Raw genomic sequence first — 25,471 nt, 5'->3', positions numbered from 1 at the left:
TCAAGAGTGATGTTGATGTCTTTCTATGTTAACTACTATCTCATGGAGTTAGATAGCTTCTGCTGGGTTTCTCCACTGGAAAAAATATTTTTTTCTTTGTATTTAATAAAGATCGTGAGAAGATACTCTGAGACTATGCAAATACCCCGTTTTTTCTTAAGCTTTCACCCACTCACTTTAGCATCCATTGGTGGATCTTGCTGGTAAGTAACTATTATTACATGGTGTTTATCTAATGATAAATTTCTATTTTCTTCTTCATTTCTTTTACATTTATTAATGGGAATTATTGTGTAGGGAAAAGCAGTACCTTCTCTCTTATTTATTTGATTATTTCTAGCTGTGGGCTCAGGTAAAATACACTTGGTATATTTAACTCATGAACTTTGTCACTTGTATTGGGTTAGGTACATGTGAACTTAAGTACAGGGTGAATAACAGTGTTATAATATTGCATATATTGTTGCATGAAGATTGCATTTTATTTTAGGATTTCCTTTGGAGATATTTTTTAAAACATTCAGAGTTAAAGACAACAACAACAAGAGAAAGCATTGAGAGTTCACACTCCAGGATTTGTAGTTGCTGGCATAGCACCTGGAATAATGTTCTAAAAAGAAATAACTCACTGTCTTTTTATAGTTCTTAACATCTAAGATGATTTTTCCCCTTTATTTTGCATTTAAAAGACTATAAATTTTGATAAGTTACAGTCATATATCAGCACTTAGTAGCATTGACAAGCAGTTTTCTGGGATTAAAATTAAAGCTTGTAAACTATTAAGTATAAATTTTGGTCAGGGGATCCCTGGGTGGCGCAGCGGTTTGGCGCCTGCCTTTGGCCCAGGGCGCGATCCTGGAGACCCGGGATCGAGTCCCGCGTCGGGCTCCCGGTGCATGGAGCCTGCTTCTCCCTCTGCCTCTCTCTCTCTCTCTCTCTCTGTGTGTGACTATCATAAATAAATTTAAAAAAAAATTTAAATTTTGGTCAGATCACATAGTTTGTTGCTTCATTTGTTTGGTGTTGTTTTTGTATTTTTCTAAATATACAGAATAACAACAACTATAGAGCTATAAGTTAAGATCTCTTATTTCTTTTCTGTTTGTGTTCTTGTCAAAGAGAATTAATAGACATTGAACATTTAGTTATATTCTTAATTACATTATGATTACAACTTAAATATCTGATTTACACTATTTAACCCATGTGTAGGAGAAAATATACTGTCATTCTTAACCAGTCTGTGTGTGTCTTCCATTAGCATCTTAATATATAACTTCCCAAGTTTTTTCTGTGCTTATACATTTTATTAAAAAACATTTATGCTATATATAATATTCTATAACTTGCTTTTTGACTTTGTTGTGATATCAGTCTGGTTTCTATACTCTCATTAAAAGATAATGGAATATTAGGGAAAAACCAGTCTGGGAAACACAATCGAAAGAAGCCCAAGAATCAAATGGATGTTTAGTTTTGGTGGACTTCTTTACAAACTAATATATCCAAATCTCTGTAATTACTTTTTAATGAGTAGTGACCAACCACTATATTTATGTATCGTGATTAGGTTGTTTTCAGTGGTTTGATATTATATATATTACAATTAAGAATCTAGCATATGCATCTTATATATTGAATCTATTATTTTTTTAGATTAAATCCCTAGAAATAAATTATAGGGACAAATGTTATACACGTTTTGAAGACTTTTGATATGTTACTGCCAAATGGCCTTCTTTAAAAGGGTGTGTCAGCTCCCAACAAACAGTATTTGAGTATTCCTGTGTTGTTGTTCTTTTTTTTTTTTTCCACACTCCTCAGCAACATTAGCTATTATCATTCAGTTAGGCATTGGGAGTCTGATAGGGAAATAGTATTTGTTTTTCCACGTTTCCTTCATTATTGGTGAAGCATTACGAAGGCCGTTTGAATTTCTTTTATTAATGTCTATTTATTGTGGCCTTTGCCTGCTTATCACTTATTTAGCATAATCAAAAGTGATTTTTTTTAAGGAGATTGTAATGAGAATGTAATACATAACTTTAGTTTTACTTTATACTGAAAAATTAGTCAAGGTGGCAGCTACAACCAGCTGTTATTCTGGCTTGTCTTTCTCTTTTGAAAGACTGTAAAAATAATTTAAAAGCAAATACCTGACCAGAATAAAGACAATTTGTATTCTGTCACTATCCTTAGAGTAAATATTTCCAAGATATTAGTAATATCATGGATAAATTCTCAAAAAAGTGAATCAGATCTGCTAGTAAATTAGTATCACTGTGCAGCAAAGTTAAGGCATTTTCAGTGATGACATAGTAATAGCATTTCTTTATTCCACTTGTAATTTCATTTTTTTAAAGTATGTCATATAGTTTTTATCTTTTGTAATGTGATTCATTAATCCAGTAAACATTTTTCGAGCCCTCAGCTCGTGCTGTTTCTAGACACTGGGAGAACACATGCCTAAAACATAATTTCTGCTCTTTCAGAGCTGACATTTATTACAATGAGATGAAGAATCAGTACAAATCCTAACAGTGAAATAAAATGAGGTGCTAATAGAAGTACAGATAATATGCTGTGGAAGTTCTAGATATTGCTTATTCATGCTTAGTGTGAGGCAGATGCAGCTTCTTAACAAAGAATGGTTTGAATTTACTTAGATAAATAGGGAAAGCTTTATTAGTGTAGAGAACAGCAATATATATGAGAGAGTGAAAGGAAAAAAAACACTCTGGAAAAATGTATCTCTTTGAGGTGCAGCTCGTTTGGAAGCCTGAAACATCAACACAGACTTGCTTGTGAAAAGATGTGGTTCTGAATTTTTTCCTTAGATACTAGAATCATTGAAAGATTTTAAGCATTAGGATGATAGTCATATTATTTTTTGTTAGGTCACTTTGGCAGTAGGGGGGAGGCATTTAAACCAAGCTTATTTGGGGTGAGGAAAATCAATCTAGGCAAGACTTACACATCTGAAATGTAGTGGCAGTGTTGTTGGAATAAAAGAAATGAATTTAAGAGCTGTTAGTAGAATTCCTTGAATGTGAGGAAGGAGGTACAAGGAGAACTTAACTATTATTTATATTTCAGCTTTGATGTCCAGGAAAGTAAATGTGCTTGAACTGTCCAAAGGCTGAGAAGATAGAATTCACTTGATGCAATTCTGTGTGATTACAATAACAAGAATAATTATATAGGTTTCTTCACACAATATTGTATATCAAGTCAGAAATATTACATAACTTTATTTCTGTGTGCAGATAATCTACTTATTTAAAAATTAAAAGATATGAGGATATTGAGGATAGGAATATGGAAATATTTAACAAACTTGAGATTATGCAGGTGGAACATTTTGATTTATAGATTCATTAACTTGTGTTTTGGAAACATATTTTGTCTTCTTGCATACTTAAATCTTTGCTGATAAAATCAGATTGTAATAAATGTTAAATTCTGTTTTTGATGTTCATTTAGTCACTTAAAATTCTAATTAAATCCTTAATGAAAATTATTAAATATATATTGAAAAATAATGAGGAAAGTCCTTTTGTATTTCTTGAACATAAAAAACCATTAGGCTGCATATTAGTTTAGTTGCCTTCATTTAAACAGTTGTAACCAATGTTTGAATTAAAATTTTTTCTCCTCACTAATCATTTTTTGTTTTAGTGGGGAGGGAGGGGCAGAGGTTCTCGAAGCCCATTGCAGGGCTCAATCCCATGACCCTGAGATCACACGACCTGAGCCAAAACCAAGATTTCAACACTTAACCAACTGAGCCATTCAGGCACCTCTCTCATTACTAATCTAAGAAGAGTAACTAAGAAAAAGGAGTGCATTTGTGTGTGTGTGTGTGTGTGAGAGAGAGAGATTGATTCAGTTGATTGATGGATTCAGTGTGAAAAGTACTGAAATTCTGCTGCCTTAGTAACATAGAACAAGCTGAAGAGAATATTAGTACAGTTAACAAAAGTGGTCCACAGTTTGTGTGGAGATCCTGGTGAGTAATGAAAAGCAGACTAGAGCTATCAGGACATGACTACAGGTTACAACTTAAAGTTCTAGCCATTCTTTTAGTAATACTATTTTTTACTGAAGTATGGTTGACATAAAATACCACATTCAATGACTCTGTAAATTATGCTGTGCTCATCACAAGTGTAGCTACCATCTGTCACCATACAACACAATTACAGTATCATTGACTATATTTTCTATGCTGTGTCTTTTATCCTTGGGACTTACTCATTCCATAACTGGAAGCCTGTGTCCCCTACTCCTCTTTCCTCATTTTGGCTACCCTTCCTCCCTCTAGGCCACCATCAGTGTATTTTCTGTATTTATAGGTCTCTTTCTGCTTTTTGTTTGTTTTATTTTTAGATTCCACACGTAAGTAAAATTATAAGGTCTTTCTGTTTCTTTTGCTTAGCATAATAAGTTCATGTTGTCACAAATGGCAAAATTTCATTTTTTATGGCTCAGTAATATTCCTGTGTGTGTGTGTGTGTGTGTGTGTGTGTGTGTGTGAACATAGGGATGGAAATATCATTTCAAGTTAGTTTTTTTTTTTTTTTTTTTTTTTTTTTTTACTTCTTTGGGTAAATATCCAGTAGTGGAATTACTGGATCCTGTGATATTTCTACTTATTAATTTTTTTGAGGAACTTCTATAGTTCCTCAAAACTATAGTTTTCCATAGAGGCTATACCAGTTTACATTCCCACATTCCCACTCACAGGGAGCAAGGATTCCCTTTTCTCCTCATCCTCATCAACACTTGTTATTTCTTATCTTTTTTAGCCACTGTGACTGGCATGTAGGATGATACCTCATTGTGGTTTTGATTTGCATTTCCCTGGTGATTAGTAATGTTGATCTATCTTCTCATGTGTCTGTCTTTGAAAAATGTCTATTTAGATTGTCTGCCCATTTTTTAATTGGATTGTTTTTGAGTTGTATAAATTCTTTATATATTTTGGATATTAATCCCCTATCAGATAATATCATTTGCAAATACCTTCTCCTATTTGGTCTGTTTTCTTTTAGTTTTGTTGATGGTTTTCTTTACCGTGCAAAAGTTTTTATAGTCCCAATTAATTATTTTTGTTTTTATTTCCCTTGCCTGAGGAGACATACAGAAAAATACTGCTAAGGCTGATGTTCAGCTGAGTTTACTGTCTGTGTTTTATTTTAGGAGTTGTATGGTTTCAGGTCTTACATGTAGGTCTTGAATCCATTTTGAGTTTATTTTTGTGTATGGTGTTAGAAAGTGGTTCAGGGCAAATCAAACTCCAATTAAAAAATATACCCTCCCCCCCAAAGAAAGTGATTCAGTTTTGTTCTTTGCCATGTGACTGTTGTCCGATTTTTCTAGCACCATTTATTGAAGAGACTGTTTTTTCCCTCTTTTATATTCTTGCCTCCTTTTTGTAGATTAATTGACCATATTAAGTGTGGGTTTATTTCTGGGCTCTCCATTTTGTTCCATTGCTTTATATACCAGTTTTTGTGCCATTATTATACTGTTTTAATTACTATAGGTTTGTAGGATAGTTTGAAATCTGAGATTGTATATCTCCAACTTTCTTCTTTGTCAAGATTACTTTGGTTATTCAGAGTCTTTTGTGGTTCCATGCAAATCTTAGGGTTATTTGGCCTAGTTCTGTGAAAAATATTGTTGGTGTTTCAATTGGAAGTGCAATGAATCTGTAGATTGCTTTAGGTAGTATGATACATCTTTCCATTTATTTTTGTCATCTTCAGTTTCTCTCATCAGTGTGTTAGTTTTCACAGTACAAGTGTCTCACCTACTTCACTAAATTTATTTGTAGTTATATTACTCTTCTTGGTGTAATTGTAAATGGGATTATTAAAACATTTCTGCTTAGGTTATTTGTGTACAGAAAACCAATTCATTTTTGTATATTAATGTTTTATTCTACAACATTACTGAATTCATTTATTCTGATAGTTTTTTGGTGGACTCTTTAGGATTTTCTAAATGTAGTATCATGTCATCTGCAAATAATGACAGTTTTACTACCTTACTAATTTGGTTGTCTTACAGTTTTTTTCTTTTCAGATTGTTGTAGCTAGGGACTTCCAGTCCTATGTTAAATAAAAGTGGTGAGAGTGGACATCGTTGTTTTCAGAAAAAAGCTTTTAGCTTCTCACTATTGAGTATGATGTTGGCTGTGCGTTTGTCGTATGTGGCATTTATTATGTTGAGGTATGTTCCTTCTAAACTCACTTTTAGGAGTCTTCATTATGAATAAATACTGAATTTTGTCAAATGCTTTTTTACATCTACTGAGATGAACACGTGATTTTTATCCTTTACTTTGTTAATGTAGCACATTGATTTGTGGATATTGAACTGTCCTTTCATCCTTGGAATAAGCCCCACTTGATGGTAGTGAGTGATTCTTTAATGTATTGTTCAATTCAATTTGCTAATATTGAGGAATTTTCTATCTGTATTCATCAGGCATGTTGATATATAATTTTCTTTTTTTAATATTTTTGTTTGATTTTGGCAGGGTAATGCTGATTTTGTAGAATGAATTTGGAAACATTTCTTCCTCTTTTGTGTTTGTAGAAGAATTTGAAAAGGATAGATATTAATGTTTGGTAGAATTCACCTGTGAAGCTCTCTGGTCCTAGACTTTTGTTTGTTGGATGTTTTGATGAAAAATTTTATTTCATTAGTAGTAGTTGGTTTGTTCATATTTTCTGTTTCTTCCTGATTCAGTCTTGGAAAACTGTATGTTTCTAGAAATTATCTATTTCTGCTAGTTTTCCAACTTATTGGCATATAATTTTTCATAGTTTCTTATAATTCTTTGTATTTCTGTGGTGTCAGTTGTAACTTCTCTTTTCTGATTTTATTTTTTACTTTTTTTTACTTCTGATTTTAAATGCTCTTTTTTGTAGTGAATCTGGCTAAAGGTTCAATTTTTTTTAACTTCGAAGAATTACTCTTGGTTTCATTTCTTTTTTATTGTTTCTTTAATCTCTTTCATTTGTTTCTACTCTACTTTTCATTATTTTCCTTTTTCTTTTTTTTTTATAATTTTATTTATTTATTTATGATAGTCACACACACAGAGAGAGAGAGAGAGATAGAGATAGAGAGAGGCAGAGACATAGGCAGAGGGAGAAGCAGGCTCCATGCACCGGGAGCCCGACGTGGGATTCGATCCCGGGTCTCCAGGATCGTGCCCTGGGCCAAAGGCAGGCGCTAAACCGCTGCGCCACCCAAGGATCCCTATTTTCCTTTTTCTATTAATTTTAGGCTTTGTTCTTCTTTTTCTAGTTCCTTGATGTGTAAAGGTACATTTGCTTATTTGAGATTTTTCTTATTTTTTTGAGGTAGGCATGTATCTCTTTAAACTTCCTTCTTAGAATTGCTTTGATCTATCCCAGAGTTGTTGTTGTTGTTTTTAAGATTTGTTTATTTGCGGGAGAGAGGGTGAGAAAACATTCACACACGTGTGAGCATGGGGGAGGGGCAGAGGAAGAGAGAATCCCAAGCCTACTCTGCTGAATGCAGAGCCCAACATGGGGCTTGATTCCACAACCCTGAGATCACAACCTGAGCCAAAACCAAGAGTGGGATGCTCGACCGACTTCACTACCCAGGTGCCCCTGTCCCAAAGTTTTTGAACCATTGTGTTTTCGGTTTTCATTTGTCTCCAAGTATTTTTTAAATTTCCTCTTTGATTTCTTCATTGACCCATTGATTGTTTAATAACATGTTGTTAGCTTCCATGTGTTTTGGGGATGGTGGTGGGGTTTTTTCTCTTCAGTTTTTCTCTTGTGATTGATTTCTAACTTCATACTGCTGTGGTCGGAAAAGATGCTTTTTAGATTTTTTGAGACTCATTTTGTGGCCTAACAATTGATCTCATTTGGAGAATGTTCCATGTTCACTTGAAAAAAATGTGTGTTCTTCTGTTTGGGGATGAAATGTTTGGTATTTATGTGTTAATTCCATCTAAATATGGTATTTAAGGCCACTGTTTCCTTATTGACTTTACATTTGGATGATCTATCTATTGATGTGAGTGGGTTGTTAAAAGCCCCCTACTATTATTGTTTTACTGTCAATTTCTCCCTTTATGTCTGTTAATATTTGCTTTATGTATTTAGATACTCCTGCGTTGGGCGCACAGATACTTACAATTGGTATATCCTCTTCTTGAATTGATCTTTTATCATTATTTAACTCCCTTTGTTGTCTTTTGGTACAGTCTGTGTTTTAAAGTGTATTATGCCTGATATAAGTATTGCTATATCCCAGCCTTTTTTTCAATTCCATTTGCATGGAATATCTTTTTCTCTCCTTCCACTTAACAGGCTGTATGTGGCTTCAGGTCTGAAGTGAGTCTCTTATAGGTAGCATATAGATGGGTCTAGTTTTTTTATCCACTTAGCCACCGTATGTCCTATTTTTTGGAATATTTAGTCCATTTATAGTAATTATTGATAGGTATGTACTTACTGTCATTACGTTCATTGTTTTTTGGTTTTGGTATAATTGTTCTCTGTTCTTTTCTCTTACTCTCTTCCCTGTGATTTGATGACTTTCTTTTGTGCTATGCTTGGATTCCTTTATAGTTTTTGTATATTTATTGTAGGTATTTGGTTGGTGGTTATAAGGTTTATGTATAATTTTTTTTAAATTTTTTATTTATTCATGGTAGACATAGAGAGAGGCAGAGACACAGGCAGAGGGGGAGAATCAGCCTGCTTCCATGCAGAGATCCCGACACGGGACTTGATCCCGGGACTCCAGGATCACACCTTGGGCCAAAGGCAGGCGCTAAACCTCTGAGCCACCCAGGGATCCCCTATGTGTAATATTCTATGTATTTAGCAGTCTATATTAAATTTATGGTTGCTTAAGTTCAAACACATCCTAAGCACACTACTGTTTTACTCCTTCCTCCCACATTTTATATAAGTGATGTTATTTTATGTCTTTTTATTTTGTGTATTCTTTAATTTTTGTAGAAATAGTTGATTTTACTACTTTTGCCTTTTAACCTCATACTAGTTTCATACATGATCTACTACCTTTACAGTATGTTTGCTTTAGTGGTAAGATTTCTTTCCATAGTTTTCTCTTTCTGCTTAAAGATGTCCCCTTGGGATGCCTGGGTGGCTCAGTGGTTAAGCATCTGCCTTGGGGTCAGGGCATTATCCTGGAGTACCAGGATCGAGTCCCACATCGGGCTCCCTGCAAGGAGCCTGCTTCTCCCTCTGCCTCTGTCACTGCCTCTTTCTCTGTCTCTCATGAATAAATAAATAAAATCTTAAAAAAAAAAAGATGTCCCCCTACAGGGTATCTGCATGGCTCAGTCAGTTAAGCATCTGCTGTCTGCCTTTGGCTCAAGTTGTGATCCTGGGGTCCAGGGATCAAGTCCTGTGTCAGGCTCCCTGCTCAGTGGGGAGCCTGCTTTTGCCTTTCCCTTTGCCCCTTCCCCTGCTCATACTTTCTCTTATGTTTTCGTGCGCACGCGCTCTCTCTCTCTCAGTAAATAATAAAATTAAAATCTAAAAAAAAAAAAAAGATACCCCTTAACATTTCTTCTAAGGTAGTTCAGCAATGATGAACTTCTTTATCTTGTGTTTGTCTAGGAAGCTCTTTAGTTTTCCTTCAATTCTGAATGTGTATCTTGCCTGGTAGAGTATTCTTGGTTGTGGGTTTTTTCCTTTCAGCACTTTGAATATATGATACTGCTCCCTTCTATGCTGCAAAGTCTCTGCTGAAAAATCAACTGATAGCCTTGTGTGGTTTCCCTCTCACATAACTGTTTGCTTTTCTCTTGCTGCTTTTAATAGTCTCACTTTATCTTTAATCTTTGACATTTTATTATATATTTTGTTGTGAACCTCCTTGGGCTTATCTTGTTTGGGGCTTTCTATGCTTCTGGACCTGGATGTCTGTTTCCTTCCCTAGGTTAGGGAAATTTTCAATCATTATTTCTTTGATTAAATTATCTACCCCTTTTTCTCCTGGGACCCCTATAATGTGGATGTTCGCATCGCATACTTGATGTTGTCCCAGAGGTTCTTTTACCTGTCTTCTTCTTTTTTTTTTTGAAATGATTTTCACTGTTAAGCTTGAGTACTTCGCATTAACATATCTTCCAGATTGTTCATCCATTCTTCTGCATTCTCTAATCTGCTGTTGATTCCTTCTAGTGTATTTTTAATTTCTGTTATTGTATTCTTCAACTCTTGATTGGCTCTTTTTAAAATTTATCACTATATCAAAGTTGTTATTTTGTTCATCTACTCTTTTTTCATGTCTGGTGAGCCTCATTATGACCATTACTTTGAATTCTTCATTGGGTAAATTGTGTATCTCCATTTTGTTTAGTTCTTTTTTTAATTTTTTTTTTTATTTTTGTCTTATTCCTTTCATTTGGAATATATCTCACTGTGTCTTCATTTTTCTGACTATTTCTATGTATTGGGTAGGTCAGCTATTTCTGATCTGAAAGCAGTAGTCTTATGTAGAAGGCATCCTATGAGGTCAGATAGCAAGCACACTCTTCCCTAGTCACTAGACAGATGCTCCAGAGGTATCTGCTGTGTAGGTTGTGTGTGCACCTGCCTGTTTTGATTAAACCATGACTTCTATAAGGTACAGTGGTCAGCGCGCCTGGCTGAAGCCTGGCTGTAGCTGTGGTGGTCTTGCTGATGGGTAGGCAGTTAGCTCTTGGCACACCTGGCTGAGAGGTCCAGCTGCAGCTGCTGTGAGTGTGCTTATAGGAGGGGCAGCATCCCTGAGGGGTTGCTCACTGGGTGTGGTGTTGTGGGAGTTGCTTTTGAGGCTCCCATGGAGTTTGGCTGCTTGAGGGAGGTGGGCTCACAGGTGAATGCTGGGAAGGGGTAAGCAGTGCTAGTAAGTTAGATAGGTTGTGTCAAAACTGGTACCTGTAAGTGTCTGGTCAGATAGGCTGAAGAAGGGCAAAAAATGGTGCTTCCCAGCATTTCTGTTCTTAGAGAAAGAAACCTCTTTGTTTACACATGCCTTAAACTAAGTCAGTGAATCTCTTTCATGTATAACTCAGGTACTTTTCAAAGTGTGCTGCTTCTGTTCTGGGTCTAGGACTAAGTGATATAATGCACTGGCCCTTTAATAGCAGAATATATATATATATTTTTAATAGCCCTCCAGCTTTCCCAGAGTTAAGGCCTACTGATTTTCAAAGCTCTTGGAGTTAATCCCTGCTGATTTTCAAAGCCAGGTGTTATGGTGGCTTGTCTTCTTGGTGTGATTCTCAGAGTCAGGGTGCCTAACTAGATCCCCCCACTAGGAGGACCTCCAGGTCTCTGATAGCCCTCCCACTTTTCGGTTGCCTGCAGGAGATTTGGTTCCTGACTGCATCTCTGTCCCTCAATGTGCCTTTTCCTTTATTTTTTTTAACTGCGGAAGATCTGTTTTGGTAATCTTCAGGTCATTTTCAGAGTGAATTGCATTATATGTAATTGTAGCCTCAGTGTCCAAGGGAGGAAGTGAGTTCAGGATCCTCTTACTCAGCCATCTTTCCCTGCTCCCAAGCTTTGGTTACTCTTTTTTTTTTGGTTACTCTTTATTATATGTTGTGATGTTAATTTATTTTGACCAAAATAAAATAATTTGATAATATAAATTAGCGTTGTTTATAGCAAAGATCATGGGGAATTTATAAAATTTAATTGGGTACTTTTATTTTTTTTTCTCCTTCCTTTAGATCGTGTAATGAAGAAAACTGAGGAGTCTGAATCACACCTGGAGTCTGAAGTTAAAAGGAAAGTACCGCAGAAACGTCACAGTAGTACCTATCAGTCTCCACCTCCTCTGTCTCCTGCTTCAAAAAAATGTTTAACTGATTTAGAGGTGGGTGGAGAAATTATTCTTGGTTGCTAATGAGTTGGTATTTTTATCAATATTATCTTTAGTACTTACTAAATTCTAGGTGACCTTTTCTTACAGGACTAGAAAAGACGTAGAAAAGTTCTTTAAGCAAACTTTTCTGCCTTCATTATGTCATTTTTTTCACTGTTGAAAATGTAGAACACATATTTTCTGAAAAGAATTTAGCAGTGCCTGCCTGCAGCATACTCCAAATAATACCTCTCAAACCAGAAATATTTTGAAATAATTTAAAATTTACAAAAAAAATAAATCATAAAAGGACTATCCGTATACTCTTCTATTAGATTCCCCAGTTTTCCACATTTGATGTATTGTTCTCCCTCCCTCTGTCTTCCTTCTACCTTCTGTGTGTGTGTGTGTGTGTGTGTGTGTATGTGTGCGCGTGCACGCATGCATTTCTGCACCATTTGAATATAAGTAACAGACATGATACCCATTTATCACTATACTTTAGTTCATGTTTCCTTAAAAGAGGTGGGGGTGGGGTGGAGAGGAGGCATTTTTATATATAACCAGAGTGCAACTGTCAAAATTTAAAAATTGACATGGATCCAAAATTACTGCCTAATCCACAAACTATTCAAATTTCACCTAATTAATGTCCTTTGTCAGAACAGGATCCAATTCAGGATTGTGTTATATTTGTTACGATCCTTAGTTGTCTTAAATCTGGAATAATTCCTTAGTCCTTCCATGTCTTTCATCACCTTGATACTTGATTCTCCCTACCTTGTGGGGAGTATGATGTTTCTTTATGATTTATGCATTTTTCCAGAATCCTCCAAAGCGATTCTATAATCTTACCATTGCATCATATCGGAATGCACACAACATTGATTTTCACATTAAAACTTTTATCTTAAGATGGACTTTCTAAGGGTACCTGGGTGGCTCAATCTGTTAAGCATCTGCCTTTGGCTCAGATCATGATTTCAGGGTCCTGGGATCAAGCCCTGCATCGCGTTCTCTGCTCAGCTGGGAGTCTGCTCTTCCCTTTCCCTCTGCTTCTCCTCTTGCTTGTACTCTTTCTCAAATAAGTAAATTAAAAAACAAAACAAAACTGTACTTTCCTAGATTTGTCCACTGTAAAGTAAGTTACTAGGTATTTCTTAATTACTAATAAGATGAGGTAATCTAAAGTACTTAATTACTAATAAGATGAGGTACTTACCTTAAGGTACTTACCTTACCTTAAGGTATAATGCCTTACAGTAAGTAGCTCATGAATGAAGTATGATCTACTATAAGGTAGAAGGTTTCTTTATATTTACTATATATTCCCTTATATCTATATATGAGATATATAGATTCTTTTTTAATTGAAATATAGATAACGTTAATAACATGGATTCTTACTCAAAAAAGTTGTATTCTGTGACTTAATATTTTGATGTTCAAATTGTCCCATCCTAGCCCCTGGGAAGTTTTTTAAGCTGGCTTCTCTTTCTTTTTGACGTATCCACATCATTCTTTTGAGTACTTCCCCTTAATTTTTTATGTAAACAGGTGTTCTAGACTTTTGTATTTTCTCCGCCTCGACTCTGGAGTCATGCATTTCTCCAAGGAGCCATTGTTCCTCTAAATGGGGGGACGATATTTGAGCATTAGTTATGCTCATTGCTACTTGGTATCATGTTTATATGTCCTCTTATTGAACAAAACTAGTTAATATATGTGTATTTATATGTTAGTATTTAGTACATGTTAAAAATCTATGAATTTGTCTGGAGCTGCCTTGAACTTGAGTTGAGGCCACCTCCCACCCCCAAAATAATAAAAGTCCATGAATTCACACTGATAATTCCAATTCTAGTGTATTACCCCAATGTTTATCCTAGCCTTTTCCACTTTGTGTGTTTGTAACTTCCTTCTCTGAGAAGCCTGACTCCCATCATGTCTGGTATATTTACTTATTGGCTGAGTTGTTTTTATCTGATTATTTTCCTGGCATGCCAGCCTAAGCTTGGCTTAGGCCATACTGGCATTTCCCCACTACCTTACCCACTGATCAATGCAGGTAGAGAAGGATCAGAAGACACAAAAGCTCTTCCCCAAGACATACCATGCTTTCCTCCTGTAGGGATGCCAGCTGAAAACCTCAGAATTTGACATCCAAAATAAATCTTTCTTTTACTTTTTACTTCCATGCCAATTGTTCTTATTCTGTTCTTAGTGAACATAAAGAATAGCTTCTAGCTACCCTCTGTAATTTTTAATACACCTGTAGTCTGTGAAATGCTACGCTCTAGAGCATACTGCTTATAAGGAAACATGGTCTTTGATTTTTAATGAGATTATATATCTTACTAAAAAATGACATCTCAGCGAAATCTCATCAGACAGGTTCATTCCTATTAAGTATAATTGGTTATTATTTATAGAGTTTGGCAGATAGTATGTCATAGTGATTTGGATTTGTTTTATTTTGTAAAAGTCTACCTATCAAAAGGAGGAAATGAGACTTTAATTAGTCTTTGTTTTCTAAAAGAAATTATATCTAACAAATTGTTATAGAAATATACAACTTCGTATACACTTCACTAAAAGTAATTGAGCAGTATTGAGATTCTAATTTTGAGATTGCTGGGTTGATATAATTCTGAATCTCTAATTTTTAGCATGAAAAATTTAATACTATATTTGGTTCAGCTAATCAGCGTTTTTAATTGTTGCAAATAGTTCCATGGTATTTGTTTCTAATCTGATAAAAGGCATATGAGAATAGCTCACAATATATTTCATTCTGTATTTTAATATTAGAAATTTTAATAGTATATGCTTTTTTTCTGTTTAATGTCAATTTTATAAAGGGAAATATGTGGAAGTATCACCTTTTCATAGGGTTCTTTTTCATTGAAATATATCTTATTTATCTTTATTACAGACAATGAAAAATTGGACTCAGTAGCCAGCTTGATCATTATCATTGTGAAAATAGTGGGGTTTAGATTTTTCTTAGATTATTAGATATTTTATTGCAGGGTGATATATAGATGGGGACAACTAATTTATTTGTGAGTTTCCCTTTTAAAATTGCAGTGGGACATGGCCAAACATTTGCAGTTCATTAATGAATAATTGCATTATTTCATTTAAATACACAGTTGACCATTCAACCCAGGAGCTAGTAGTACTGATCCCTGAACAGTTGAAAATCTGCATATAACTTTCATATCCCCCAAAACTTTATTAATAACCTAATGTTAACTAGAAGCCTTACCAACAACACAATTAACACATATTTTGCATGTTATATACTGCATTCTTACTATAAAGTAAGTTAGAGAAAATAACATGTTAAAATTATAAGAGAGAAAATATATTTATAGTACTGTACTGTATTTATGTTAAAAGATCATTATATAAATGGAACTGTACAGTTCAAACCTATGTTAATTAAGGGTCAACTATACTATTATTTCTTTCCCTTATTGACAATAGGCGAAAATTTTGAGTTAGATAATCTGTACCATATTTGTGTTGTTGTTTGCATAGTTCACCTGTTAACTGTGCATCCTAAATACACAGGGCCATATCAAAAGTCCTGTGAGAAAAATAAATTCTTTATACACCTAGGTTCCACAAATAGTATAACTGAATTTTGCTATGTACTGGTAAAGAAAAAGACACTCTTTTTAAAAATTTTTTTTTAATCTGCCTTTGCTGAGATAGTAGGCTGATGCTCTACTAAGTTCACCTTTGCCTTGGTTGAAGCTTGGTTTCTCATTCTTTGTTGTTATCTGGGATAAATTCTTGAATGGGTAACATGTATAGTAGAGTGGCTTTGTTGTGGATCATGTAAATAGTTCTTGTCAGGTTTCCTATTTTTAAAACAAAGAAATATGACTAGAATAGTGGTTTTTATGTAGGCTTTTTAGACTTTTTCTATGTATTTTTGAGTTATAAATTTACATAGAATAAAATGTATAGAACTTAAGCATTTAGCTCAATGAATTTTGAAGTTTACGCAAGTGATCATAACTACTACTTACTGGTTAGTCCTCCCATAACTGCTTGATGACTTCTGTCACCTAAAAGGCTTTTTTAAAACAACTATATTCTCTTATGTATTTTTAAGTTGACAGTCAACATTTTCTGTTTCAGGTTTAACTGATTACATAGGTTGCAATAGTTGACACAGTCAAAAGAGTAACATTTTAAAATAGAGTGCTCACTCTCCTTCCGTATGGATCTGGTAGCATAAAAAACTATAGCACTTGATAATTATGATCTTTTCCTATCATCTCACTGACAGAAGTATTTATCCACTTATTTACCATGATATAGGGATCAAAGTGTTATAAAAAATTTCAGTTATTTTGGTTATTAACTGTAGACTATTGATTAAAACTGTTATAGTTTGATATGTAATTATTGACATAAAAGTAAAATTGGAAATGCATGTTCTAAGTAGAGACATTGACTATTTTCTAATTACTTCCTATGTCCATGAATAAACATTATGTTGCATTCTGAGACAGGATTCAACATTTCTTCATGTTTTTCTTTATATGTTCTAAAGAACCTTTTTCACATAAATAAGTATATGAGTATGAAAGGAATCTTTAAACTCTAAAATTATATGCCCGAAATCACAGGAAGCTCTATCATCAAAAAATATTTTTAATCTCATGATTGTAACCTAGATTAGGCTTCCCCTGAAATATTTTGAAGCACTGTCTTAGAAATCAATTGTCTTGTAAAAGTTTTTGTTAACCAGTATTTAGAATTGAATTCTTTCTTCCAGCATTTAAAAGTATTCTTTGGTTTGGTTGGTGGTTTTTATACTCCAGGGCCGTATACCGTTTTAATATTTCAAATGGAAGTTGAGCTTTTCTTTTATCTTTTTCTTTTCTTTTCTTTTCTTTTGTAACATGAGAACAGTTCTGGCAAGAGATAACTTGCCATTAGAGGCATAATCAAGTCCGGTTTTGGAATGATATGTGGAAATTAGGATTTAGATATTTATTCCATTAAGATTATTTATGCTCTGTATGCCATAGAAAATTGTTATGTAGCCTTTGAGTAGTATACTGGTCCAGTGTGAAGACTGCTGGACTAGATGGTCCTAAAAATTGCTTCTAGCATCCTGATGCTAAATCCCAAGTAACATGATGTATTTAGTATTTAGCATTTTGTGGTAGCCTTGGTGATGATGGGGAGTGACAGACTTAATTTTGAGGTCTTTTTATTCCATGATGTTGAAATAAAATGCCAAAGTCTTTTTTGTTTTTTTTTTTTATTCTTTTGGAACTTAAGGTTTCTAAACAGTGTGGATATTGTCCAAAATGTGGAAAAGAAAAGGAAAATCAGACCAAATGCCAAAGTTGTGGTATTCTTTTTCCTAAGGATTTGCAAAGAAATTGCAGACAAGCTATAACTTTGAGTGAATCTCCTGGACCATTATTAAGAACATCAATTCATCAGAATTCTGGAGGACAGAAGTCACAAAACACAGCATTACCATCCAAGAAGTTTTATGGCAACAGTGTGGGAAAGATTCCAGTTGATATTATTGTGAATTGTGATGATAGTAGACAGAATTATTTACAGACTAATGGGAAAGTCATTTTACCTAGGGCAAAAGTAGCCAAAATCACAAACCTGAAAGAAAGGAAAACAAGCCTGTCAGACCTAAATGATCCAAGTAAGTATTTTACTCCCTTTAGTATTATTTATATCAATCCAATATTTTTTACATATATTTTTATTGTGAGCATGAGCATATTTGAGAAGTGTAGTTTTAATAGGTATCTCTTGTGTCAGTTATGTTAACATGTTTTTGGGTAGATGATTAAAACTGTCCACGTAGTTGGAAAATAACTGACTTTGTTCTCATCCTGTCCATCTTAAATAGTTAAAAAAACAACACAGACCTTGTCCCCAGTCATAGGTGAAATGCCAGTTATGCCCAACTTTCTAACTTTGGCCCAGTTAATTTAATCTCTCTGATTTGTAAATGGATAATTTCAGCCTGACAGTGTTTTGAGGAAGTAAATAAAATAACATTTAAGCTTCCTCGTAAGTAAAATATTTGATACACAGGACTCAATGAAAATAGTCTCTTGCCGCTTTTACTCTTCCCCTAAATATTTTTCCTGCCTTTAGACATAGGTGCATATATATGTGTATGTGAAATGTAGTCCTATTTGTAATACATAGCCAAAGACTGGAAGCAGTCACAAAGTAGTTGAATAACGTATAGCATACATAGGTATAAAAGGAGAGAAAGATCTCACTTAAAATTCTGCAGAGTGATTTCTAACATCTGTAATAGCATGAATAAAATAAGGTACCAATAAGAGTAAATAATATGCTGCTCTTTTTTTATGAAGGGTGAGAGAATGAATATAGAGATTTTTTTTTAATGTAGAGATACACCCAAAACTAATTATAAAAAGTAATTGGTTAGAAGGGAGAAAAAAAATTGTAGGAATTAGGTATAGATGTTAGATATTTCCATGCATACTCTTTTTTTGTAGATTTGACTTTGGAACCATGTAAATATTTTTCATGATTATAAAACAATATTAAATTGGAAGTTAAAAATAATCAAAACCAAGATGAAACTAATGAACCTTTTTATGTATCTAGTTGGTGGATTCAACAAACAGAAGAATTATTTCAAATGATTTTAAATTAAAATAATATTGTGGCTATACATTATTAATGTGATGTATTTTAAGGTCAAACAGAACTGCACAGAAATCCTAAGTGTATTTAGTAATATTGTTAGTAATAAATTGGTATTGTTATTTTTTTGGTATTGTTATTTTTAAACACATATATTGCTAAGGCAAATAAGCAATTATTATTGTCTTCAGAAACTGAGATTTTCAGTGTTGGTGAAAAGGAGTTCAAAAGTCAGAGAAGTAAAAATCTCATTTTAAACTTGAGTTGGAGATAATAGTGTAAGATTGTTACATATATTCTCCTTAAATAGAAATGAACAATCCTAGTTCCCATATTTATGTTTTTAATACCATTTCTCAATAAAAATAACTAGAACTTCTCAGAGAAATAGCTGATTCCAAGTCCAGAGCAGGAGTGTATGAGATAGATCTAGATCATCCACTCATATCAGGAAGCCTGGAAGCAGTCAATAATGACTGGACATGTCAAAAGGACACAGGAGCTAAAAAGAAAGGTCTTCTACAGACCAGTAATAGGACTGATTAGGTCACAAAAGGTATCATAACTTAATTAGCTCTAAATGATATCCCCCCTTCAACCCCCCCAAAAGAAAAAAAGTTCTCCATTGGTTATCTTTGGAGGTTGCTTAGGTTCCAAGTCGTGACTTTGAAAACATAAATAAAAGGGGATAAAATTTATAAGAATTTTTTAACCTGGGAGATAGGTCGTTAAATTTTAATTCAATTCAATATGAAAACCTTAGCTCATACCAGTACATTAGCTTATTTTTCAAAAAGAACTCAGGGGTGCCTGGGTGGCTTAGTTGGTCAAGTGTCCCACTCTTGGTTTCAACTCAGGTCATGATCTCAGGATTGTGACATTAAGTCCCACATCAGGCTCCACACTCAGCTTGGAGTCTGCTTGAGATTCTCTCTTCCTCTCCCTCTCCTCCTCTGCCCCTGCACTCTCTCTAAAATATCTTTTAAAAAAATCTTATATCTTTAAAAAAAAAAACTCAGTTTAAAAAATGATTACTGTGTGATGTGTCCAGCCAACATTCTGTTATGATATTATGGTGGAGTTGGTATTTGAAGGTATATTTTAGTGTTAGATCAATACAGTATTAAATATTGTTAATATCATTTGAATCTTTCCTAATACTGAGGCTTTTACATTTTAATGGTTAGATATGAAGAGAACTTTCACTTATGAGGCAGTTACTGGGTACTATTAGCCAAATGTCATATAAGAAACTTACCATTCTGAGGAGGTTTCTCGGATGAGACAACTGGAAGTTTAATAAGGCAAAGGTGATGAGTGAAAAAACAAATTTATGTGATTTTTGAGGTGTCTTAAGTGATTTACTATTCACAGCCTAGGACAGTATCAACTATGAATTAAAAGCATTAATTTTGCACCCTCCCCTGCTCACAAAAAACAAAAACAAAAACAAAACAATTGAAGACTAAGCATTTCCCACTAAAGTACATAGAGAAATATGTTTTAAGAACATTTTATATTAGTAATAAAAATAACATTTATTGAATGCTTATGTGCCCTTTGTGATAATTTTTAAAATCCTGATGTAGGCACAAATACATCTCATTTTATAAATGAGGCAAGCTAAGCTTGAGATTAACTTCTCAATATTATATACATAGGGATTGTTGGAGTTTAGATTAAAACAGATTTTTCCTTATTCTAAGTCTGTTTTCCTTATATACTTAATCATTCTTAAATTTATATTCCTATCAAAATAGTTTACTATCATGAAACATTATGTCCTGCATGGTCAAATAATAAAGTGTACAGTGTCTCAAGTAGTGGTGATAAATTCTATATAGAAAAGTGAAGCAAGATCCAAGGAATAGAGAGCGATAATTGTTAGGTGTTTGAGATGAGGAAGGGTGCTATTTTAGGTAGATGGTAAAATATAGGCACCTTTGATAAAGTAGCTTGAACAGAACCCAGAATGAAGTAAGAAGAAAGATGTGCTGATATCTATAGGAATAAGATAGAATATAAGTTCAAAGATCCTGTATTAGTGTGTTTGGGTTGCCATAACAGAATACCATAGACTGAGTAGCTTAAACAACAAAAATTTATTTTCTCACAGTTCTGGAGGCTTAGAAGTCCAAGATCAAGGTGCCATCACTTTGTAGACCACTACCTCCTCCCTGTATCCTTCCTTATATGGCCTTTCTTCTATGCTTGCACAGAGAGACATCTCTGCATTTCTTCTTCTAATGAGGACACCAATCCTTTTAGATTAAGGCCTCACTTTTCTGACCTTATTTAACCTTTATTACCTTATGGATGTATCATAGTCACGGGGGGGTTAGAGCTTTAATGTATGAATTTTGAGGGGACACAATTTAGTCTATCCTAGACCCTGATGGAGAGAGAATCTTATGTGTTACCTAGAATGTATTCTATATACAGAATGAAAGCAGTTACTATAACAAGATTTTTAAGTATATGGTGTCTTTTCGTACTTCCCATTTGCTTTGCAATTATGGTGACATTGAGCAACCCTCATTTATTTTAAGTTAATAAAACAAGCTATATAGTATGATTCTATCTGTTGCAGCACTGGGGCTTTAAATATTTATGTAGTAGATATAGATGTTTTAATGTCTCTGAAGCACCATAAAAATAGTTACCAATAGAACAGTACACTTCCCCTTTATTTATTTATTTTTTTCACTTCCCCTTTAAAATATATAATCTATTCATATATAATACATATTTCTATAACATTTTTATAAATTATGCACTTCATGAACTTTTTTTAAAGCTTATATGTGTCACTCAACTAGACTTTTTATATATTAAATCTTGTTCTTGTGACAGTTCTTTGAAATACGTGCCATTTTCACCCTAATTTCACAGGAGAAACTGAGATAAATAGTAAATTACAAAACCCTAGCTTTCAAATATGTATAATTCTGCTTAGACCTGCTAATCTGGCCTGTTAGGTTTTCTGTTAATAACATACCACTTCTGAAAAAGATCCACTTTAGCATTTGCTTCTGAGACTAGACAGCACAATAAAAACGACAAGTGGAGTGATGCTGGGGATGATGCCTCTCTGGGGCATGTCTATTACTCAAAAAAATATTAACTAAACATTTATGTGTGGGCTTCTAAAAACGAAAATTGCTTCTGTAAGTTTATGTGTCCTTGAACGCATGATTTTTGAATTCTTTTTCTTTACCAGGCAGTTTTTAGCCTCTGGGAATATAGCAGTGAACAAGGCAACGATCCTGCTCTCTCATAGTTTATATGTAGTGGGGAGAGAGCAAATAAACAGCTACAACAAAAACAACAGAAAATTTATATCTGTTGTGAATATGTCAAGTGCCTATGTGCTTACTGTAGATTGAATAAACAATTGAAAAGCTAATATTTGATGACAAAAATGTGAAGTGTTAGGGGAATTGCAATCCTGACAAAAATAAGCTGTGGTGTTTGAGGAACAGAATAAATGAGTGGTGTGCCTGGAGCAGAAAGAAGAAAAAATAGAGTAGTATAAGAAGGTTGAAGTAGGCAATGGCCAGATTATGTACACTTACAAACCATAGTAAGGAGTTAGGATTTGACTCCGGTGCATTGTGCGTGGCTCTGGGGAATTCTGATAAGATCCAGTAATGAGTAGAAGGTATAAGAGCAAATTCCCTTCATAATATCTTTCATGCCCACATTCATTTAGTCCACAGAATTTACTGAGCAATGAACAGTGGTCTGTGTTCTCCCAAAGACCAGTTTTATGATTTTAGTGATTGCCTATGTGAAATAAAATTATTTGCTCACATGGAGTTTCACACACATTGACAATGCGTGCTATTTTGTGAACAATTTGTATGCAGATTATCTTCATTCTTGAGACTTTCTAGAACTCTGAAATAGATCTGTGATAAACCTTTAAATTTCCTGTAACTTGTGTACATTTCCTGTGTGGGTGATGGTAATGGACTATAGAATAATTTCATATTTGTATAATCTGTTTAAGAAGATGACAGTTCTTATGCTTTCGTCATTTTTAATTATCTCCAAATTTAACTTTTCATCAGATAGAATGGATTGTATCTTCATTCGTTTCTATTAGTCTTCTAATAATTAATTCGCTCTGGAAGAGAGCCAAAGCAAATCTGGTATATTTCCTGCTTTGGTAATATATTTTCATATATAACTGACAGAAATGAAATACCTGAAGTATTTAACATTTTCTTTATAGTAATTTTGTCCAGTGATGATGATGATGATGACAATGACAGGACTAACAGAAGAGAAAGCATATCTCCTCAACCTGCTGATTCAGCATGTTCTTCCCCAGCACCATCCACTGGAAAAGTAGAAGCAGCACTAAATGAAAATATCTGTAGAGTAGAGCATGAACTAAGAAGCATTCCAGCAGATTCAGAGTTAAATACAGTTACATTGCCAAGAAAAGCAAGAATGAAAGACCAGGTACTTTTCACATTTATTGACATTTACTCAGAGTAAATCTCCCCTTTGGGATGTAAATATTTTTTTAAAGGGAAATTTGGCAGTGTCTTTAGGAGAAAAAGATGAATTATTTGTTAAGCGGGGCTTAAAATTCCGATTGGAAGGTTATTTAAGAGAACATTAAAGAATACACAAAAATAAATTTCTATTAAGTTAAAAGCTCAAAGTGTAAAAAATTCAGCAAGAAGAAACATCAGCCTTGCAGTGAAATATAAGTATGAACAAGTATATTTATATGTATAATCTAGTGGACAGGGAGAAGTCATTTTAACTTGGGTGTATTATACTATAATACTATTGTTTTGGTATGTTTTAATATATAAAAATTTCAGAATGTTCATGTGGTAGAAGACAACAGAAATTATGTCAATAAATAGATCAAGAAAGGAATGTTTGTAATTAGCAATCTAAAGATAGAAATAGACAAAAGGAGCAGAAAATTCAGATGAACTTAACCTTTTCAAAATTAATACAAAGTCAATTAATATGAATTGCTGCTGGCTAGACTCCAAGGAAAAGGGTACTTTTCTAATTTGCAGGTGGAAAAGAAAAAGTTGTTATGGCCTTTTGGGAAAGCGATTCTAAAAACATTCATTAAAATTTTTGAATGTGTAGTGAATGACCAAATAATCCATTCCCTAGACTCAATCTCAAAAGAAACTTCTCCCTACAGAGAGGGAGTATCTACATATACTGTATGTATAAACATGATTATTGGCAAACAAAATCATTGTTTATTAGTATGGAAATGGTTGAAGAAATTATGGTATATCTATACTGTAGACTGTTATGCAGCCATTGACTGAGAATTAGAGCTATGAAATGACTTTTAGGATCCTTACATGGTATTGGTAGGAATACCACAATACAGAAATATATCCATATTTTCTTATTTTTATAAAAACTTTTTTAAAAAGACTTGTATGTTAAAAAATTATGTATGTGTATACAAATATAAAAATGTAGAAACCTCTATCCTTAGTTGTTACAATGGAAAACATACGAAAGACAAAGTAACTATAATGATGATGGAAGACTATGGATTACTATTTTAATACAACCTTGTGAATGCCTTTTCAAGCATTTCAGCCCAATAAAAATAGTAAATGAAGGGATGAATATACTTTATTAAATGAAAAGTATAGAACAGTGTGTACCAAAACACTGTAAACTGAAGTTAATCAGTAAATGTGAGTGGGGAAGAAACAGTGAACTCTGAGTTGGTCCTTTGTGTATTTTTTGTTTCTTAAAACCAAGAAATAGAAGCAAACCACAGAAAAATGAGTAAAGGAAATGAATAGAGTTTTAAAAAGATAATAAAGCACTAAAAATGAAATTAAAAACATTTTGTTAACTGTCTGGTTGTTGAAAAATTTTAAAGTATATAATAGTGTGTCATTTTGGTTAGTGTTTGGAGAAATGAAATTATGGAAATTGGTATAGCTGTGTTGGAGGGCAGTTTGGCAATAGTTACATACATAACTATGATTTAGCTACCAAAATGCTTGGAGGAGAATAGTGTGTCATGGGGGTAAGGTCAAAAAGAACTCATATGTCCAACCTAGGAGGGTTCAGTTAAATAAATAATGGATTTCCGTATGATGGAATTTGTGGATAAACAGTTTTCATACTTCACACTGAATAAGAAGGGTTCCTTAGTGTTCTTTTAGAGGTTTCTTGGAAAAATACGGACTATTCACTTCTAGATGCAAACTCTCCACTTTGGATTCAACTGGAACTCTTAAATTATGTATTTTATTATTGAGCTAAATGACATTTCATTTGAAGAAATAATTCTGAAACTAAAAAAAGCTTTTAAACCTCTTTAATAGTTTCTATTAATAATTTGGGAAAATATTTATGATTAATCTGTTAATAAGCCTGAAAAAGCAGTTTGCAGAACTGAGTGTGTGAGTGTGTGCATGTGTGTTTTGTGTTAATTCATATTTTTTTCCTATGCCATAGATCATAGAAATGTCTCTAGAGGGACAATGGGGAAAATAGTGCCTATCTCTCCACAGTGGGGTTTTTTTTCTTGCTTTCTATCAAGATCATGTTTTATTCTTGTGATAATAAGGCTTTTAACATAACTTTAGTTACCTTTAAATTATATACTCAAAGTAATATTTTATATTGTGATTAAATTGCATGTGGAAGTGAATGAAATATCAACAGATCAAGTACTTTAACATTTTAAAATATGCAAAGAAAAATCCTTTTGTAAATGACCATTCCCCTAAGTTACCTGTTTTCTAAAGAATTGCTGGTTTGGGGGGGTTGGTGCTTGAGTGGCTCAGTCAGTTAAATGTCTGCCTTCTGCTCAGGTCATGATCCCAGGGTCCTGGGATTGAGCCCTGAGTCAGGCTCCCTGCTCAGTGGGGAGTCTGC

The 25,471-nt window shown here is 33.8% G+C and overlaps 1 protein-coding gene across 10 annotated transcripts in view; it reads left to right on the top strand.

The window, feature by feature from the left end:
- SENP6 (SUMO specific peptidase 6) overlaps positions 1-25,471 on the top strand; it is a 116,574-nt gene that overhangs the window by 52,558 nt on the left and 38,545 nt on the right. For 7 of the 10 annotated variants that reach the window (XM_077903329.1, XM_077903328.1, XM_077903327.1 and 4 more), the window contains 3 exons: positions 11,757-11,902; positions 17,201-17,588; positions 22,812-23,044. In XM_077903329.1, coding sequence (XP_077759455.1) covers positions 11,757-11,902; positions 17,201-17,588; positions 22,812-23,044 — 767 coding nt within the window. The remainder of the gene's footprint in view (positions 1-11,756; positions 11,903-17,200; positions 17,589-22,811; positions 23,045-25,471) is intronic. The other 3 variants (XM_077903333.1, XM_077903331.1, XM_077903337.1) reach the window with 2 other exon arrangements.

The sequence above is a fragment of the Canis aureus genome, chromosome 7 (assembly GCF_053574225.1).
Source record: "Canis aureus isolate CA01 chromosome 7, VMU_Caureus_v.1.0, whole genome shotgun sequence".
In the NCBI taxonomy this organism is placed as follows: Eukaryota; Metazoa; Chordata; class Mammalia; order Carnivora; family Canidae; genus Canis; species Canis aureus.
The sequence above is the reverse complement of the archived record's forward strand: the minus strand, read 5'-3'. Positions and strand labels throughout refer to the sequence as shown.